General features: G+C 53.5%; 3 protein-coding genes across 3 annotated transcripts; 2 read left to right on the forward strand and 1 right to left on the reverse strand.

Annotated features, from left to right (window-relative positions):
• Nucleotides 1-1,093: 1,093 nt before the first annotated feature.
• On the reverse strand, nt 1,094-6,396 carry AB675_7866 (uncharacterized protein; the record flags this gene model as incomplete). The annotated part of the gene is made up of 9 exons (XM_018148267.1): nt 1,094-2,004; nt 2,061-2,477; nt 2,528-2,959; nt 3,016-3,299; nt 3,354-4,917; nt 4,967-5,035; nt 5,090-5,872; nt 5,934-6,198; nt 6,328-6,396. 9 exons carry the CDS (start codon nt 6,394-6,396, stop codon nt 1,094-1,096), a joined length of 4,794 nt encoding a protein of 1,597 aa, XP_018001137.1.
• Nucleotides 6,397-9,128: 2,732 nt separating this feature from the next.
• AB675_7867 (D-xylose dehydrogenase) lies at nt 9,129-10,235 on the forward strand (the record flags this gene model as incomplete). The annotated part of the gene is made up of 1 exon (XM_018148268.1): nt 9,129-10,235. One exon carries the CDS (start codon nt 9,129-9,131, stop codon nt 10,233-10,235), a length of 1,107 nt encoding a protein of 368 aa, XP_018000977.1.
• Nucleotides 10,236-11,288: 1,053 nt separating this feature from the next.
• AB675_7868 (Thiamine pathway transporter THI73) lies at nt 11,289-13,141 on the forward strand (the record flags this gene model as incomplete). The annotated part of the gene is made up of 5 exons (XM_018148269.1): nt 11,289-11,486; nt 11,574-11,626; nt 11,726-11,739; nt 11,798-12,092; nt 12,148-13,141. The coding sequence occupies 5 exons, from the start codon at nt 11,289-11,291 to the stop codon at nt 13,139-13,141; spliced, it is 1,554 nt and encodes a 517-aa protein (XP_018000980.1).
• Between the last annotated feature and the right edge of the window lie 81 nt (nt 13,142-13,222).

Consider the following 13,222-nt stretch of genomic DNA (forward strand, 5'->3'; position numbering starts at 1 on the left):
TGGTTCCAATGAATGCGTGAGATTGAACCTTAACGGTCTTCGGAGGGCCGTATATATGACATACCAACCATGAGCTGTGCACGACCAAGGGTGACCTGTGCAGTAAATGTTCTAGAAGGCTGTTCTTGCAGATTTTACAGGGACAATCCGGATCCCCGTGTCCGAAGTAAGCAGGTGGTAGTAGTATGACGCCATAGATCCACGAGCCGTACCTAGGTTCGCTGTCACATAAACAGCCTCACAAGTGCAATCAAGAACGGAGAAGCGACCTGCTTCTTGTGAAAGGGCTCCGTTACAGTGGTAAGAAGCACGTTCAAAAGGAGCAATCGTCCACGGCAGTCGCAGGCTACTGCAAGGAAGGCTGAAAGTGACGCCTCGTCACCTTGCTCATCAACCGGTCTCGAGATGTCAATCTCTGACAGTGCGATGTTCTCGTCGTTGTGGGTTTGGTGGTTGATAGAATGTAACGATCGTAGGTACACCATACCACCCGCACATCCAACGAGTGAACTCGCTAAATTTTCGACTGCGAGAATTCGACTCGCTACGATGAGATCTGATCCTCGACTTAAAGGGTATTCACTTGTGGTTACAAATCAGCCACTCCTCCTGAATAGCTAGCCTTAAGGCACTGAAGACGGTAAATTCGATCTGGCTGACCGAGGAAGAACCCGCTCTATGTGCGGGTGGGCCGGGGATTACCGTCCATGCATACTGTCAGCACATACAGCCTGTACAGTATATGGGCAAGCAAGTTTGCAAGATTCTAAACAACGAGGGCAAGATCCTCGACATTCGGGGAAACGGCGGCCACGGTTATGTCCGAATCAGGCACAGACAGTCCGTACATAAACAAGCAGTTTGCAAGATTCTTGCTGTTCGCGACCAAAGATGGTTTGAAAACCGAGTTTTGTTTAGGAAAGAGCTATCGTACAAATTGCCTATCTCAATGTCCAAGTCATGCACAAATGCCCGATACACAGGAAACCAACATACACTCCACACATCCGGATAGTCAACGCCAATTCATCGAGACCAGCAAATGAACTCGTTATGCCTGGATGCACATCCGTGATCCACCTGTTGATGTCCTCTACTTCTTCTTGCCGCCGCCCAAACCGAGCGACTCTCCTATGGATCCGAGGCCAAGGCCACCAAGCAGCTTGTCGACGCCCAGGCCTCCGAGGATACCATTGACCAAGCCACCCAGGCCAAGGGCATTAAGTAGCTTCCCCACCAGACCCAAAACACCGCTGAGCAGTAGACCAACGGCAGCGATGATCTGGAACAGGGGCTCAGTGAGCAAACCCCAAAGGGGATTCAGCTTCTTCTTTGCATGCGGCATGTCTGAAATGCGCTTCTTGGCGTTGTCAATGGTCTTGACCACTGTGGATGTGAGTTCCTTGAGACCCTCAGCCACGCGGTGCTGTGCCGGTGAGGCTTCGCCGGATGCAGCCTTGGCCTTGGCCTGTGCTGCGATGTGTCCATCGGGATCCAGACCGCGAATGGCGCCGTTGCATTCACCCAGAATGCGACTACCTTCCTCAATTTTAGGCTTGACATCGTTGACGAGCTTCTCTTCGTCGAGCTCCTCCTTGGGCGTGCGATCGGCCTTTTCGACCAGGTCCGTGATATCCTTGCAGATGGGCTCCATCTTCTCGAGGGTTTGGTTGATGATGTTGCCAATCTTCTTGGCAATCTCTTCCTCTTCCTCTTCCTCGGTCATGCCTTGTTCCTCCTCTTCGGGGATGTTCTCGAGCAAGGTAACCTCACCGAGCTTGTTGCCATCCTGGTCCACGACATGTCCATTGTCATCGATGGTCTTGCCGACGCAAGAGGTGAGTTGACCTTCGGTGAGACGTCCGATAACGTCGCCATTCGTATCGCGGACTTCACCTTCCTTATTGACCTTGAGACCCGACATAGGAGACACTTCGCGCTCCTTCTCTTCAGGCTCCCAACGCTCGGCGTGGCCAATCACGTTGCCATTCTTGTCGCTGATGTCTGCATTGATTGGTTAGTACTTGACCACAAAACACAGCCATGGCGAATATGCGTACCTCCATCATCGTCGACCTTGCGGCCAACGAGCTTAGTAACTTCACCCTCAGTGATGCGACCGATGATATCACCAGAGCCGTTCACAACAGTGCCATCTTTCTGCACAGATGTAACCTCGAATCCGGAGAACGGGCCATCGGCACTCTTCTCGCCGCCAGCAATGACACCAGCCTTGCCAATGACTTTTCCATCATTGGACCAGATCTGGCCCTTTCCGTCAACTTTGCAGCCCACAAGACGTTTGACGTCACCCTCGATGACTTCACCGAAGATTGTTCCGTGCTCGTCGACAACTTTGCCTTGCTTATTGACTGTCTTACCCTCAAGTGAAGACAGGTCCTCAGGGGCTTCTTCCTCTTCCTCCCAAGGTTCGGCGTGACCCTTGACATCGCCGTTCTTGTCGATGATGTCGCCGTCTGCAGCTTGTTAGATCCACTGCTCTGCGAGTACACGAGAGGCAACATACCTTCGTCGACCTTCTGACCGACGAGCTTCTTCGGGTCGCCGTCGACAACTTTGCCGACTCTGTTGCCTTCTCCGTCCTCGACCCAGCCGTCTTTCACCACGTGAAGGCCTTCAAGGCCACCGAAGATGCCTTCGGGCTTCGCTTCGCGGTCCTGAGGAGGAATCAGCTCCACGCGACCGACGACCTTACCAGTATCGTCCCAAATCTTGCCTTCGCCATCGACGCGGCGGCCAGCAAGCTCTTTGGCATTGCCTTCGACCAGGCGACCAATGGGTACACCATCAGGGCCGATGACATTGCCATGCTTGTTCAGCTTGAGGCCCTTCATCTCAGAGAGATCAATGGGGGCAGCCTCCTCCTCGGGCTCGGCGTCGGGCTCTTCGTACCGCTCGGCATGGCCCACGGCGTTGCCGCGCTTGTCGAGTATGTCGCCTGTGAACAAGAGTTAGCTTGGGCGACAAGGCGCAATCGTTGCAGTTGAAACATACCATCTTCATCAACGGAACGGCCGACGAGTTTCTTTGGATCACCCTCAACGACCTTGCCAACTCTGTTGCCGTTCTCATCCTCGACCCAGCCATCTGCGACGACGACAAGTCCCTCGAGGCCAGCGAACTGAGCCTCGTCTTCCTTGTCCTCCCGAGCAACGGTCTCGGCGCGACCGATGACATTGCCTTTGTTGTCCCAGAACTTGCCTTCCGCATCGCAAGTACTGCCAGACTTCCAGAGCTTCTTGGCGTCACCTTCAACGAGTTCTCCGACGATATTGCCGCTGAACGTGGTATTAGTACACAAAAAGAACCAAGCTGAGGGCTGGGTCACTTACTCAGAGTCGACAATCTTGCCGGTCTTGTTCACCTTGAGGCCTTCGAGGATCGAGACTGGCGGGCGATCATCATCTTCCTCCTCTGGCTCGCCCTCTTCTTCACCTTCTTGTGGGATCAACTCAACTTTGCCGATGACATTGCCCTCCTTGTCGAGGACTTCGCCCTTGTCATTCAATTTCTTGCCAGCACAATCCTCGAGCTCTCCTTCAACGAGTTTAGCGATTTGCTCACCTTCCTCATCGAGGACGAAACCCTTCTTGTTGACCTTGAGGCCCTCAAGAATCGTGGTATCCTGCTTGGATGCCTCGTCGGCAACTTCCTCCATCTTGACAACACCGTCGTCAATGGCGGACTGCAGGAATTCGACCTTGCCAATGACGTTGCCCTCAGCATCGAGGATCTCGCCATTTTCATTGATCTTCTTTCCTCGAACTTGCTCAAGGTCGTACCCCTCGGAGAGCTTGGCAATTGGGTCGCCATCTTCGTTGACGACTTCGCCCTTCTTGTTGACCTTGAGGCCCTCAAGTTGCGAGAAATCTGGCTTAGCTTCGTCTGCTGCCTCCTTGGCTTCTTCGGCGGCATCCTTGGCTTCGTCGGCAGCGCCCTCAGCCTCCTTCTCTGCTTCCTCAACAGCTTGCTGCGCCTCCTCAAGCTGGCCGACGAGCTCGGGGTTGAGCTCCTTCATGGCCTCGTCAGCGGCCTCGCCCTCAACGACCTCGACTTTGCCGATGACGTTTCCATCATCATCCAGGATCTCGCCGTTCTCATTAGGCACCTTGCCTGCGCACTCTTTGGCATCACCTTCGACGAGCTTGGCAAGAACCTCGCCTTCATCGTCCAAGATGTTGCCCTTCTTGTTGAGCTTGCGACCTTCGACGATCATGAGGTTGGGCTTGAGCTGTTCTTCGATGTCCTCGACCTTAGCCAGGGCTTCCTTGAGGGCTTCGGGCTGGACACCTTCGCCAGCTTCACCAAGAGCATCTGCTGCTTCGGGCACGATCTCAGCACGGCCGATGACATCGCCATCCTCGTCGAGAACCTCTCCGTCTTTGGTGACTTCGAGGCCCTGAAGGTCCGCAGGGTCCCCTTCCGTGATCTTGCCCAGAAGGTTGCCATCAGCATCCTTAATCTCACCACCTTCTCCGACCTTGAGGCCTTCGAGGGCGTCAAGACCAGGGAGCTCGCCTTCGGCCTCTTTCTTGACTTCTTGAGGCAGAGTCTCGGCACGACCGATGGCATCTCCATCCTCATCAAGAACTTCGCCGTTCTCATTGAGGGTCATGCCGACAAGATCAGCCGGGTCACCCTCGGTGATCTTGCCCAGGACATTGCCTTCTTTGTCGAGGATTTCGCCGTTCTCCTGGACTTCGAGACCCTTCAGGACGTCAAGATCTGGGAGGTATGTCTCGACGCCTTCCTTGGCCTCGTCCACAGCATCTTCTGCGGTGTCCTGAGCATCCTCGGCGGCGTCCTCGGCGGTGTCTTTAGCTTGGCCAGCGAGCTCTTGTGCTTTGTCGGTGAGGTCAACGCGGCCGATGACATCTCCGTCTTCGTCGAGGATTTCTGCTTGGCATTAGCGGCATGTCCAAGTCAACCAGATTCGATGACTCACCTCCGTCATCGCCGACTTCGTAGCCCTCGAGGTCTTCGGGATCGCCTTCTGCTAATTTGCCGATGGCATCTGTGGGCACATTAGCATTTTGGAAGATGAGGCTTGTCGATTTGGGCAACTCACTTCCGTCAGAGTCGAGGATGTCTCCACCTTTGTCGACCTTGAGACCCTTGAGCATAGACAGATCCGCGACTTGGCCAGCAGCATCTTCGGCAGTATCTTTGGCGCCATCAACGGCGTCTTCTGCAGTGTCCTTGACGCCCTCCGCATCTGCGCCTTCGGCGGCGTCCTCTGCGGTTTCCTTGACGCCATCAGCAGCATCTTCGGCAGTGTCCTTGGCACCGTCAACTGCGTCCTCTGCAGTATCTTTGGCGCCTTGAGCTGCGTCTTCTGCCGTGGCTTGAGGATCCTCGGCGGCGTCCTCTGCAGTCTCTTTGGCACCTTCGGCTGTGTCTTCAACGGTATCCTTGGCGCCTTCTAGCGCACCAGATGCTTTGTCGGTCGCGCCTTCGCCTGAGCCCTTGCCGCCGAAGAGGCGGTCACTGACCTGTGGGACATCGTAGGTATCGCGGTCCTCAGCGCCGTCCGCCGCGCTCTCTGTGACATCACCTTGAGTCTTTTCTGCGCCGTCCTGGACATCTTCCGCTGCATCTTCGGCTCCTTCTTGGATGTCGTCCTTCGCGCCTGTCGCAGCGCCGGTCACATCGCCTTTGCTGGCCTTGTCCGCAGCGCCGCCTGCAGCGTCTTTGCCCTTGCCAACGAGGCCAGAAACGCCCTTGCCAAGGCCACCTGCAGCACTCTTTAGACCGCCAAGAGCACTGCTGCCCTTGTTCGAGGCCTCGTCGCCTGCCTCTTCGGCGGCATCTTCGGTATCGCCGGGAGTGAGGCCATCGTCGTCATCGGTACCTAAGTAAGAAAGGTGAGCAGTTCGATATCGTGAATGACGTCAATGGGGCTCAGTTCATACCTTCGTCCTTTGCAGCCTCCTTCGAGCCTGGCACGGTCTCCTCATCATCGGAGTCCGCGATAGGCTGGGGATCAGCCTCGGAAAGCTCGCTTGTGTCGGCAACGCTGGTATCGCCAGCCTGCTGAACTTTCTCGCTGGCGTCATTGTCCTTGAGACTGATCTGTTCCTTGGCGTCATCGGCCTTGTCCTCGACCGGCTTCGTTGAAGGAGTGTCCTCCTTCTTGGGTGTCTTAGCACCCAGCTTGGGAGCTTTCGGCCAGAAGCGCTGCTGAGCTTTTTAGTTGATGAGGATTCGGCAGATTTTCCAGTCTTTGTCGGTGTCTCGGGTTCTGAACCACGACCAGCAGCTTGGGTTGGAGCCATCTTGCGCGTAGTGCTTGGTTTAGAGTGGTACGAACGGACCGTTTCCGGACTGGAAGCCTGTGATGTGCGATTTGGCGTGGGCGGGAAACTCTGCGAGCATATTTGGTCAGTACCAAGAGACACAAGCTGTGGGCTTCATGTATGCCAGCGCCGATACGCAGCTTCACGTCGCTGTTCCAGTATACGGGTACTCACGTAGTATGCTATACTGAGTTAGCCAATGTTGCTAAGTGAGATTGTTATAAATGCCTACCGTAAGATGGCTGTCCGTTCGAACTTGTAGTACTTTTTGTACTTTTTGGCATTCGTTTACTATTGGTACATAGGAACGCTCGTTCCAAGCAGATCGTAAGTATAACAATTAGCAGTTATGAGTTACTTTGGGAAATTTGTGTAGAGAAGGACTTCTGGACGCGCAAGGCAGGACACGTGTGGTGAAGTATTGTACCCTACACTCTACGTCATGCACGACGACCACCATTTTGAAAGCTTCGCGTACAGGGGGAGCTCCTCAATTGAGACAGCTTGCAGCCACACATGAGGCTGGAACCTGTTTTCCTGCTGTCTGCTAACGTCAATCGTGAGATCAATGCGTGCTCTCCTCAAGGCAGGAGTGGCACATGCGGATAGAGCTAAGGTCCAATTGAAACGCGGCTGGACGGTTGAGGTTAAGAGGCACCAGGTATGGACAACTTCGATATCGAACATACAGTAGAAGATCGAATTGTCCATGCTCTGACGTGCGGAGAAGGGCTAGGGCAATCCTGGCACCATGCCGAACATGAAGGCTTTTCGTTTCCGTTCGGGCCTCGTGTCGCTTTGTGGTCGTTGCTTCACATGGCTTTCCAGGCGATCCAGCGCCTGAGCAAGTCATCTCGGCATTCTTTGTGCAGTCGTGCTCTCAATTGTGCCATCGATACCTGCTACATTGTTTCGGACGATTGCATCTCTCCATTGTGAAAAGAAGCCCGCTCTCACGTCATATGTCTGTGTTCTTGGACTGCGACAGGGATGACCAAAGCAAGGATCGAGGGTGGACGTCGTGCCAGGGTTTTGGATGGCGGAGCTAACCCGCAACGAGTGAGAAGCCTGTGGCTCGTCAGCTCGCGCCATCCCAAAGTTTGAACACAAGTGGCGCCCCGCCTCGCTTCGGATTGCTGTGGCCTCTGTGGCTAGTGTATATCATCCATTATGCATCCGATCATATGATCGTTGTCAAAAGAGCAAGCACGACCGCCCCGTCGCGACTGGCTCTGTAATGCATGTCGAATTCGAAGCAATCACGACTGAGCCGGTATGATATTCCGGGGCGTGATAGCCACAGCTGAATCGACCCCCCAACGGTCGGGCTCCACTCTCGACGCGAGAGACCCCTGCAAAACCGCAGGGATTCTTGCAAGTTTGAACGGTTGCGATTTTTCGACTGCGACCAAGCACTTTACCAGCAGTTTACACACCGGCACGGAATCCACCATCGGATGTCGTGACCGCAACTACTGTGGTTTTATGATGAAATCACAGCCACAGCCGGTTTGTGCTCGTCTTAACGATGTCAGGTATTCCAGGGAGCGATCGACGCTGCTGCAGGCACAAACTCTGAGGTTCGGATGTGATGACATGTTCCAGCAATAGGGCTCCCATGCGCCACAACGCGGCGGAAGTGTGATACTCCGTAAGTCTGCTCTGGCGAAATCCAGTATGCTACAGCGGCAGCGTGCCCTGTCAGAGCCTGCGTACATACCCGTACATGTCAGAGCGAGCTGGTCTTTAGCGAATCAGGTAAGGTCGAGACTCAGTCGTCCTCGGTGCTCGAGGGCGCCCGCGGGGAGAAAAGGAGGGTCAGAGAGAAAAAGAGGCCAGTATCTCACACGAAAGATGTAGTCCTAGGTATCCTCGGGTCTTTGTCTTCGTGGTCAAGTTGTCCACTTTTTTGGGTCAGTATTGTTTTCTTTATGGCTACGGTCTGGGCCAGGGTCGTTTCTTTTGTTTGAGCGTTGTGGCAAGTGCCAGCTGACCTCCGTCGATGGACCGAGTGTCGAGGAACCAAGTGCCTCTTTGTTCGATAGACTTGTTCGCGGGCAGCATCGAGGGACATCTTTCGGGAAGTCAGAGCCGAGACCAGGCTCATGCAAAGCACAGACTATAATGGTGGGCTGGAGACGGTACAACGTGTGATAGGGAGGAAGGACAGGGTATGCAATCCAGAAACAGCAATCTGTGCCCTCCACCAGGAAACAAGACCGCTAAGGCAATTAAGACAGCGTAAGGCAATTCTTTGGTCCGTGAAAGGTAAGACAAGGCACCAAGTCTTCATATGCCGTCCGACCAGGCAACAAGGCCACTGAGGCAGCGGACAGAGCACAAGACAGACTTTTAGGTCATGACAGGGCAAGGCATGGCATCGAGTCCTCAGTCGCCTGTATGAAAGGCGATGCGAACGTGAGAAGATCTAAAGGATGCACGCGTCGAGTAGGTTTTATCATGTTATGCACAGACCGGTTGACATGCAAGAGTCCGTCTAGCCAAGGATTTCGTGTCTAACCAGATCGTTCGCTCGCCGCCATCGCACGTCTCTTTTCTCCTCAGCCGTGTGCGGCTGTCTACATTACACGGCCTTTATGCTACAGGTAACATGCCTCTGACAATTTCCACGTGGGGTTCGGCTGCTCAGCGCGGGGTGAAAGCCGAAGGGTGGGTCGCTGCCCATCTGCAGACGTGTCACTGCCCCTTCTTCTACCTAAGTATGTACTCATTCGAGCGGGTGCTGCGATTGTCGACGGTCTACAGATTATCAGATCATCCGAACAGTCTCGACTCAGAAATAGACGCAGCATGGCCGAGAAGTCGCTGATTGTAGTCCCCCTGGTCATGAACGGCGTGACGGGCCGGATGGGTACGAACCAACACTTGATCAGATCTATCCTTGCGATCCGAGAGCAAGGCGGTGTCAAGTTGCCCAGCGGCCGCACCATCATGCCCAAGCCGATACTGGTCGGACGCTCTCTTGAGAAGATAGAGATGCTCGCCCGGGCTCATAATGTGGACGACTATGCGACTATTGCTGATCTCCCCAATGTCCTTCGAAGTATGGTCGCTGAAAGCAAGCATACTATCTATTTTGATGCGCAGACGACAGCACATCGTTTTGAGGCAGTCACAGCTGCCATGGAAGTTGGCGCCAACGTCTACTGCGAAAAGCCGCTTGCCTCAACTTCGCAGGAAGCGCTTGAGTTGCATCGGCTTGCTGTATCACAGGGTATCAAGGCCGGCGTGGTCCAAGATAAGCTCTACTTACCTGGCTTGCTCAAGTTACGTCGGCTGATCGACAGCGGATTCTTTGGTGACATCCTGTCCGTCCGAGGTGAATTTGGGTATTGGGTCTTTTCCGGGCTAAGTCCCGATACTGTTGACCCGAGCAAACAAGCACCACAGAGACCAAGCTGGAACTACCGAGCAGAAGAAGGCGGAGGAATCATTTCTGACATGCTTTGCCATTGGCAATACCTAATTGAAGGGCTCTTTGGTCGGATCGCTTCCTTGAATTGCATAGGTGCGGTGCATGTTAAGCAGCGGACGGACGAAGCTGGAAAACAATACAATGTCACAGCTGACGACAGCGCATATGCCTCATTCGAGCTAGACAATGGTGCGATCGCGCACTTCAATAGCAGCTGGGCTGTGAGAGTACGTAGAGATGATTTGCTGACACTGCAGATCGATGGTACGAAAGGCAGCGCTGTGGCCGGACTGCGAGAGGTGTGGAAGCAGAGTGCAGAGGATACGCCAAGAGTGGTCTGGAATCCTGATGTGAAGTCTGAAATCGATTACTGGCAGGGCTGGGTGCAGGAAGGGCTGATGATTCTGACGATACGATATTCGACAATGGATTCAAAGCCCAGTGGGAGGAGTACTTACGGTACGTCGTCGGTGAGTCGATAGCTCCGTGGCGCTATGATTTTCTTGCTGGAGCTAGAGGTGTGCTCGTGACGGAAGCAGGACAGCAGAGCTGGAAGGAGCGGAGATGGATTGACCTGCCGTCCGATGTATAGACTGCACATAGTGTCGCAAGTATAGACGAGGCTGGCGAATGCTGCCTGGACCGATCGCTTGAGATTTCGAACATACTAGGTACGCTCGAGTTTGTGATGGCACGAGCTGCCTACTTTAGTTACCGAGATGTTGCGTCATCCGGCGTCTTCAATGTCTTCGGACATATAATAACAATATTCCGCCACTCCTTCACCATGTGGAACCTCTTTGCAACGTCCAATGGCTTCAACTATCATTTGTCTGATCTGCAGCGATCGTTAGTTCACGATGGTCTTGTCTATGCGAAGTGAGCCATCCTGGACAGCTTAGCACGATGCATCACGCATTATATCGGTACCATCGGGATTTGTCCGACCTCACAACCACGTTTTCCCCAACATGATCTGCACAGCTCGTATCTCGTCGATCATCAAGAAGCGGCCTGCAAGATAGCGACGCGAAAGCACTTGTGCCGTCATCGACTCTGCGGACATCTGCGAAGCCCTGCCCACGCCAGCACACCCCAAGCATACGGAATAAACTCAGCAGAACGTCTGCAGACTCCAGGAGGATTACCATGCTACTGGGCTATCTCTGTATTGTCGATCTCCACCGGACTATCGATCTCTCCGCAACAGGAAGGTCAGTAGATGGCTATCGCCCACTGCCATCTCACCATTTGCCAGCAACTGGCTAAGTTCACCATGCGGCATCGAAGCCGGCGGTAAAATACTCTGTCGAGGATTGGTTGAGTTACTGTTGTCACTGCGCGGGTCATGGAGATCGTTATCTCTCCTATTCGCGTAGCAAAATGTAGATAACTGACCGAGCGACCTCAACGACATTGCATATGACTTGTATAAGCTCCAGGTCCATCGTGTTGGAGTTGTTGGTCGTGTCTACAATTCCGACTGTCCCGCAGCATAACACCACATCACGTTGCATAAGTCCAGGGAGCGCATCATGGCAGAAAAGCTTGGGAAGGACATCGAGGCAAGCCTCTCGAATGGCAACGAGATCAGTCGTACGGTGTCGATTGGCGATGGCTCAGAGAAGCGTGTGCTAGACTCCCGCGATGTGGACGCCGCGCTCAATTTCTTGGAAAGCCACGGCCAGACTTTGAGCTTCGAAGATATTAACGAGAAGAAGCTTGTGCGCAAGGTCAGTTGGATTTTGGACTCGTCACCTCATCACGTATCACGTGCTCGCTAGTGTTGAGTACACACTCACTGATCGTCACTTTGCTAGGTCGACTGGATGCTCATGCCTTTGATGTTTGGTTGCTATTTTCTACAGTACAGGTAAGACGGGAGCCGAAAACAGTCGAGTTCCTGCAAGCAGTTTGGTGTGGCCATTCGTACATAGGGAGAGTACTGACTTCGCTATTTTCGCCGATACAGTGACAAGACATTGAGTAAGCCAGTTTTACCTTGCAGCAGTCTATCCAGAAGCCAACGCTGATTCTATCGCAGTCAACTTCGCATCGGTCATGGGTCTGATTGAAGATACGAACATGCCACCGAACGGCTTCTCAAATTTGGCCATGGTCTTCTACGTATCCTTTTTGGTATGTGAGCCGCTGCAGACGTACTTTATTCAGCGCTTCCCTGTCGCAAAGTGGCTGGGAGTCAATGTGATTCTATGGGGTATCACCGTGGCATGTAATTCTGCTGTCAGCAACTATGCGTCCGTGGTGGCACTCAGGGTGTTATTGGGCGTCATGGAATCATCTGTCGCGCCCTCCTTGATCCTGATCACGGGCATGTGGTATGTCCAAAACAACGCTTCGGAATTCCTGGGCCGAATGTTGATGATGACTTAGGTACACTCGCTCTGAGCAGGTCGTTCGATCAGGTATCTGGTACCAGGGAACATCGATCGGCCCAGCCATAAGCTCACTTCTCAGCTTTGGTTTCCTGCACTACGCCAACTCTCATCCGAATGCTGCCTTCAAAAGCTGGCAGATTCTGTTCCTCCTATATGGCCTAGTCACTATCGTCGTTGGGATTTGCGTGGTGCTCTTCCTGCCAGACAATCCCATGCAAGCGAAGCGTCTTACCGATACCGAGAAGATCTTCATCATCAACCGCGTTCGCAGTAATGGCACCGGTATCGAAAATAAGAAGTATAAGCCGAAGCAAGTTCGGGAGACACTCCTGGACGTGCGTACGTGGTTGATATCACTGATTGTTATATCTACCAATGTGCCGAACGGAGCTGTGTCCTCCTTCCAGTCGATCATCATCAAAAGTTTCGGATTTGATGAATACGAGACCCTGCTTCTAGGTATCCCAGGCGCGGCAATCGCGTTCTGTTCAGTCCTCTTCGGAACGCTTTGGGCAGGCCGTTTCAACGCCCGATCATATGCAATCATCTTCCTGATCATACCGACCTTGACCGGAGGTGCCTTGATGGCATGGCTCCCGGCTGACAACAAGGCTGGGTTGTTGGCAGGGAACTATATTACGAATACCGTTGGGGCCTCTCTGCCTTTGCTTTACTCCTGGATCACGGCCAATTACGCAGGCTATTCGAAAAAAACCACGATGAGCGCTATCGTGCTCATGTCTTTCTGCGTCGGGAATATCATTGGACCTAAAACATTTCAGGCGAAAGATGCTCCGGCATACATTCCAGCCAAAATTACGATTGTCGCTTTCCTATCATGTGCGATCGTGCTGGTTGTGACGCTGGACTTCTTATATGTTAGGGAGAACAAGAAGCGTGATCGTGCGGGCGAGGTGGAAATGCCGGAGGACTGGGAGCTCATGGACCTGACTGATAAGCAGAACTTGCGCTTTAGGTATCTGCTCTAGTAGACATTGATGAGACGGGTGTGAGGCGAATGTCACCACTCGGACATGCTGTCGACGAGCAGGGCCGAAGTTGGTACTGTT

Source organism: Cyphellophora attinorum, assembly GCF_001299255.1.
Source record: "Cyphellophora attinorum strain CBS 131958 chromosome Unknown Contig10, whole genome shotgun sequence".
NCBI classification, from domain to species: domain Eukaryota; kingdom Fungi; phylum Ascomycota; class Eurotiomycetes; order Chaetothyriales; family Cyphellophoraceae; genus Cyphellophora; species Cyphellophora attinorum.